This window comes from Phlebotomus papatasi, chromosome 3 (genome assembly GCF_024763615.1).
Source record: "Phlebotomus papatasi isolate M1 chromosome 3, Ppap_2.1, whole genome shotgun sequence".
Taxonomy (NCBI): domain Eukaryota; kingdom Metazoa; phylum Arthropoda; class Insecta; order Diptera; family Psychodidae; genus Phlebotomus; species Phlebotomus papatasi.
The window spans coordinates 4,652,436-4,659,012 of NC_077224.1; the positions used below are offsets into that span (position 1 = coordinate 4,652,436).

The following is a 6,577-nucleotide window of genomic DNA, read 5'->3' on the forward strand; positions in this document are numbered from 1 at the left end:
ATATTTTGGGATTGGTTCAATTCGATTCTGGAATTACTAGCACACTTTGGGATACATTCCTTGTCATTTTGGGATTGATTTTAATACCACATTTTACAAAATTAGTCTTTTCAATTGAAAGAATAATTTTGTATGAAAGATGGGGAGACTTATATTCAATCTTACCTTAAAGAACGGAGCCAGAAGTCAACCATCTTCCTTGCTGGAACTTCACGCCACTAAGAATAAGGCTCCTATCCATCTCAATGTGACCTTAATGGATGGTACCTCTCGCCGTGTTGAAGTGGATTCAGCTTCAACAGCCCAGGAAGTCTGTCAACAGCTATCATTGAATTTGGGCCTTAAGGACATTTTCGGTTTCTCGATCTTTGTGACCCTCTACGACAAAGTCATGTCTCTGGGATCTGGGAAGGAGCATATAATGGATGCCATATCAAACTGCGAGCAGTACATGAAGGAACAAGGTGGTAGTGAGCGAAGCGCTCCATGGAGGATCTTCTTGCGGAAGGAAATCTTCACGCCCTGGCACAATCCTGGCGAGGATGTCATTGCGACAGAACTAATTTACAAGCAAGTATGTCGAGGTGTGAGCTTTGGGGAATTGCGCTGCAAGACTGAAAAGGAGATTGCAATGCTAGCGGCTCTGCAGTACTACATTGAAAATGGAAGTGACCTAAACAGCGGAAAGTTGCGAGAGATGATTCCGAGTATCTTGCCAAAGGATCTTGTGAATGAGAAAAACATTTCCAAATGGGAGTCATCGATTGCGAGTGCCTTCAAGCATAGCAATCGCATCAGGGAACGAGCTGCACCTGGAGATGTTAAGGAGGACTTGGTCATCTTTGCCCTGGTAAACTTTACCATGATGTTCTCACAATTCTACGAAGGTGTCCTGGTGGAGGGAGCCAATATACCTGAGAAAAATCTTGTTATTGCTATCAATTCTTCGGGAATGTTCTTCCTTGACGATCAGGAGCAAGTTCTCGTGGAGCTATCCTTCCCTGAAATACTCTCTGTGTCCAGGGAGTCTGCAGAAGATGCAATTGATGAGCTTGTAATTTCGACCATTCAGAAAGTGGATTTCGTATTCAAATGCTACGAAGCTTCCACAATTGTTAGCCTTATGGAATTCCTAATGCAAGGACTTAAAGAGAGGTCATCTTATGTGATCGCCGTGCAGAGCTACACCCATCCTGATGATTCTGGGGATACGTACTTGAGGCTTCTCAAGGGTGACCTTATCAAATTGGGCCTTGGATACAGTGGACAGAGTATTCTCAGTGGAGAGATCACCTGGGCCTATGGGGAATGCAATAAGAAGACAGGAGAGTTCCCAACAGAGGCTGTCTACGTTCTGCCCTGCCTGGAACCACCATCGCCGGAAGTTGTGGAAGTTTTCAGAGTATGTCTTTTGGCTCATAGAGCAATGAAGGATTAATTGATTGATTTTCTGATCTTCCTTTTAGACAAGTGGAATTGTTAGAGGAAAGGCTCATCGTGCTCCTCAATATAACACAATGCAGAGGATTAAGATGCACACATTGAAGAAGTTTGCAGCAGAGAACTTCAGATCGAATGTTGTGTAAGTAGATTTTTACAAGTTTAGATTAAAATTTGTAGACTAATTACAAGGAAAACTATCAGGAAAAGTATACAGAAATGAGACAAATTAAAAATTTCACCATTCACTGAAAATTGCAGGGACTTCTCGACATTTCATTTTTCCATACGTTTTTGCATAGAGATACTGAAGACTATAGGCAAGTTTTTTTCTAAAGAGAATTGACTAATCAGTCTGATATATTTCGAAATCGTGCATTAAAAGCTATCTAAAAATACAAATTTCATAATGTTCGCCGAAATAATACAAGAACTACGAGAAAATTTGTTTAAGTCGCGGTGCAATATCTGCACAATTTTTACAAGGAAAAGTGAAAAATAGCTTCACTTTTTATTAGGCTTGGTGGGCCCCTGGAAAATTGTATACTAACACAGTAGGGTAAGTGAATCAAATTTCGGCCAGCTTGCAATTCCGGACACTTTTTTGAATCCTAGAATTTCCATGAATTTTTAATTTTGCATACTTCTAGAGATTATACCAATGCAAAAAATAACAAAAAGTATCACTTTGACAAACGAGACGATGTGAAAAAGACATTGGAAAAATTCCGGAAGGTCGGGGATCTTATTTTCTATCCAAAAATTTGCACAGTCCGATAGGATACTTATTTTTAGATCTGGATCTAATATGTTGAATCTTTTAAAAATAATTTTTCCAAAATGTTTTAAAAGTGTTGCCATCTTGTAAGAATACAAAAGGGCTTTGGGGTTTCCGGATCCCTAATTTTAACCGACCACGAACATTTTTCACTAAGAAAAGAAAGAAATATCGCTATTTTTAATATTATAGATGAAAATATAATTTTATTTTTTTTTTCTTTTAAATAATTAAATATAGAGATGATTAGGGGAAAGTACTCGCCCTTCGAACGTTCATGCCTTCGAATAATGTGAATTTTCTTTCAGTTTTCCTAAGAGACTTACACATTTCTATTAAATATTAATTGGCTTATCAATAATTGTTGATAATTCCGTGATAATTTAGTCTAAATCTCTTACGAAAAACAAAAGAAATTCACATTATTCGAAGGCATGAACGTTCGAAGGGAGAGCACTTTCCCCTAAATGTCTGTTAGGATTACCCTCAATCATAGATCATTTCATAACAATTATTTAATTAAGTTTATGCCATAATTATATATTCAAACTCAAATTTCGTTTTATTGTTTTTTGATATTTTCACGGAATTTTAAGAAAGTTTAAAATTCCGGAAAAAAACCAATTGAATGTACGAACAATTTTTATACAACTTGATAAAAAAAGTCAATTAAAAAATATTCAAACTACACTATAATTTCAAAATTTATGAATTATACTGTGCGTGCCAAAAGTTTGTTGCCTTTAAAATATGTTCGAGATACCAGGTGGAAGACAATGATTGAAAAAATAACATTTTAAAATTTTTCTTCTTGCAAATAAGTTGCCTGTAATTCATATATTATTAAGGTATAGTAAGGTAGGGTAACTGGATCGTTTTTCGAAGAGTACTACTTAAACGCTTGTTTTTGGACTGATGAAATTCTTTTTTACTTCTTCTAAGTCCATAGAATTATTCACTGTTTCATTCAGAAACATAATATCAAAAAAATTATCAAAAATATTAAAGAAAATTTATAAAGTAATGATAATACTGAAATAAGTCAGTATGCACTAACTGGGTCGCCTTCTCGCTAATTCACTTTTAATTAAACCTTTGGATTTAAAATACTTTTTTCACAAGGTAAAAACAATAAATGTTTTCAATCAACCGTCATTAGCGAAAATATCACTGATAGAAATTTTTTAGTGAGCCCAGCTGGTACAAGATTGAAATGAGTCGATTACACTCACTTATTTAATGGATAAAAATATTATTTTTGCTTTTTCTCAAACTTGAATAGTTATATTATGTGACAGTAGTGACTATATTACGGAAATTAAAATAAAAATATTATTTTAAGTGTATTAGTCATAAACAATCCAGATAGCGAAGCGCCCGGATTAGCCCACTTGACTATATGTCTGTCCTACTCTTTTGCACTCTTCTTCTTCTTTTGTACATCACACCAAATTCAAATTAGTTCAGTTCAATTTTGAGATTGAAAGAATGGGCAGACTAAGAATGAGCAGAAAGAGAATTTTCATTTTATGAAATTTTCCTGATCTAAAAGGTATGCCAGAGCTACAAGGTACAAGTTTCAAAAGGTAAATTGCTGGAAAAAATACAAGGATCATTTTGATAATTCCGAGTGCAAAACAAGCGAAACAAAAATATTATTGAGTAATAAAACAGATTTTGATTACACGGTAAAAAAGATTAACACTATTATAGTGTGTAATCTTTCACACCACTATTATAGTGTTAAATTTGGAGAAAATGTTTATTTAAAGTTGTTGAATTTCAAGTTGTTGAATTTTCATTTCATTTAATTTATTTTAGTTTTTTTGCCTTTTTAGACATTTGTAACGTTTTTTTTCCTATACTCGGGATCCTCCCTAATGCGAGATAATTACATTTGATGCACGGATCTTCACGATATACTTATTATGCATATAAATATTTGATGTTCTATATGACTTTTGCCCAATGAAAAGCATATCCACTGAAGTATATGTATGTCTTAAATGGAAATTCAACAATTTTTACACAACTTTTGCTCAAAAATTCAACAATTTTTGTCTCAAAATTCAAAAACTTTTGATTAAAAATTCAACAAATTTGTTTGCAATACACAAGGCTTCACATTATAATAGTGTGAAAAATTATGATCAAACTATAATAGTGTTAATTTCTGATCATGTGACAAAAACTACCATAAAGTTGTCTATTTTTTCGCACTATAATAATGTGAAAAACTATAATCATTACTATAATATTGAAGGCCACTCGCCGGGAACTAGACTGTAATGTATTTATCATGGAAAAAAATAATGTTTCCATTTAGAGTAGCGAAAAGTTTCCATTTAGAACAGGTTTTGAATTATTAGCTTAATTTACCTTAGACGATTTTTCTTCCGTAGATCAACGAGTTCATCGAATGTTATTACATCTGTGCGTCGCAATGCATCAGAAGATTTATGGAGGCATACCAGAGATCCAATTAAGGCACCGCTCTTGGCCAAATTGCAGAAAGATCAGGCACGATTTGACCAGGCAGTGCATATTTTCACTGCCATTCTTCGTTACATGGGAGACTTACCTAAGGGCCGTGGCCCAATTGATACAGACACGATATTTGCTCCTGCTATCAAGGATGAGAACCTGAGAGATGAAGTCTTCTGCCAGATAATGAGACAACTCACGGATAATCGTATTCAGATAAGCGAGGAGAGAGGATGGGATCTTATGTGGCTGGCAACGGGTGTAATGGTGCCAAGTCCACTGGTTCTGAAGGAATTGACGGAGTTTTTGAGAACGCGATCTCATCCACTGTCCAGTGAATGTCTGACACGGATTCAAAAGATCACCAAGAGCGGTCCACGGCAGTATCCGCCGTACATAATTGAAGTGGAGGCTATTCGATGCAGAAGTATGCAAATATTCCACAAAGTCTACTTCCCTGACGACACAGACGAGGCCTTTGAGATAGAATCTAGCACAAAGGCCAAGGATGTCTGTCAGACAATTGCCAAGAGATTGGATATGCAATCCAATGACGGATTTAGTTTGTTTGTAAAGATCTTGGATAAGGCATTTTCAGTGCCTGAGGAGTACTTTATCTTTGATTTCATTTACGAACTTGTGGAATGGACAAAAGCAACCCTTACTCGTTCCGGAGACAGCCAAATACTTTGTCAGTATCAGCTGTTCTTCATGAAGAAGCTCTGGATCAATATGAATCAGATCGATCCGATTGCCGATCAAATCTTCTACTTCCCGCAGGAAGTTCCCAAATTCCTCAATGGCTACTACAAAGTGTCTAAGAATGAGGCTACAAAGATTGCAGCTCTCATCTACCGTGGTTACTACGGAGAAGATGCTACGGGCTTCCAGCATGGCTTTGCTGATCTTCTGCCCCAATTGGTCCCGGAAGACCTAATCGGACTCCACAAACCCGATGACTGGAAGAAAATGATTCTAAATGTGTACAATGGACACAAGGGATTGGACGAACCGACAGCCAGGGACGAAGTTCTGCGAATCATTAAGCAATTCCCAACATTCGGTTCAACATTCTTCGTGGTGAAACAATCAACAGACGCTAATTTGGCAAATACTCTCCTCATTGCAATCAATCGCCGGGGCTTCCACATAATCGATCCAAGAACCAAGGTAATATTTTTTCAAAAAATATTCCCAATATTTTTTTTCTCACAAAAAAAAAACATTTAAACTTTATTTTCAGGACATTATTCAGAGTTATAATTTCTCAGAGTTGAATTACTGGAGCTCAGGAAACACCTACTTCCACATTCGCTTTGGAAATATGATGGGTGCCTCCAAACTTCTTTGTGAAACATCCCAAGGCTACAAAATGGACGATCTACTGTCTTCATATATAAAATATCTTAAATCTGCATCAACACATTGAGCAGTACAGTACTATGTTTCTTTATAGAAAAGATATATATAAATACATTTGAAAAAAATATGCATGTATGCAAAAAACCCTTTCATTTTGTTATCATTTGCAAATGGAAATCATGTAATAAAATAACAAAAAAATATATCCTAATAAAAATATTATAAAAAGGAATATATAATTCTATAAAACCTTTTTTTATCTGTTTCAAATATTTTGCAAAATATTCAATGTGTTTTTTGTGGTATTTACCTGGTGAAATATTTATTGCATTTCTTTGACGAAAAACATGTTTAAAAAATGGTTTTTGGCTCCTTAAAAAAGCACAGAGTGGAAGGATAATTGTCAAATCTATTTGCAATGCACACTTTCAAAAAAAAATGGACAAAGGTAAAGCAAGGTAGGGGTATCTAAAGTTTATATCAACATATATACATAACATGTGATACATGATA

At 35.3% G+C, this 6,577-nt stretch overlaps 1 protein-coding gene across 1 annotated transcript in view; it reads left to right on the top strand.

The window, feature by feature from the left end:
• The window catches only part of LOC129806518 (unconventional myosin-VIIa-like), a 32,790-nt gene extending 26,498 nt beyond the window's left edge, over positions 1-6,292 (top strand). The window contains exons 7-10 of the mRNA XM_055855163.1: positions 173-1,402; positions 1,467-1,582; positions 4,621-5,872; positions 5,946-6,292. Of these exons, the coding sequence (XP_055711138.1) occupies positions 173-1,402; positions 1,467-1,582; positions 4,621-5,872; positions 5,946-6,131 (2,784 nt within the window). The 3' untranslated portion in view covers positions 6,132-6,292. The remainder of the gene's footprint in view (positions 1-172; positions 1,403-1,466; positions 1,583-4,620; positions 5,873-5,945) is intronic.
• The last annotated feature ends 285 nt before the right edge of the window (positions 6,293-6,577 follow it).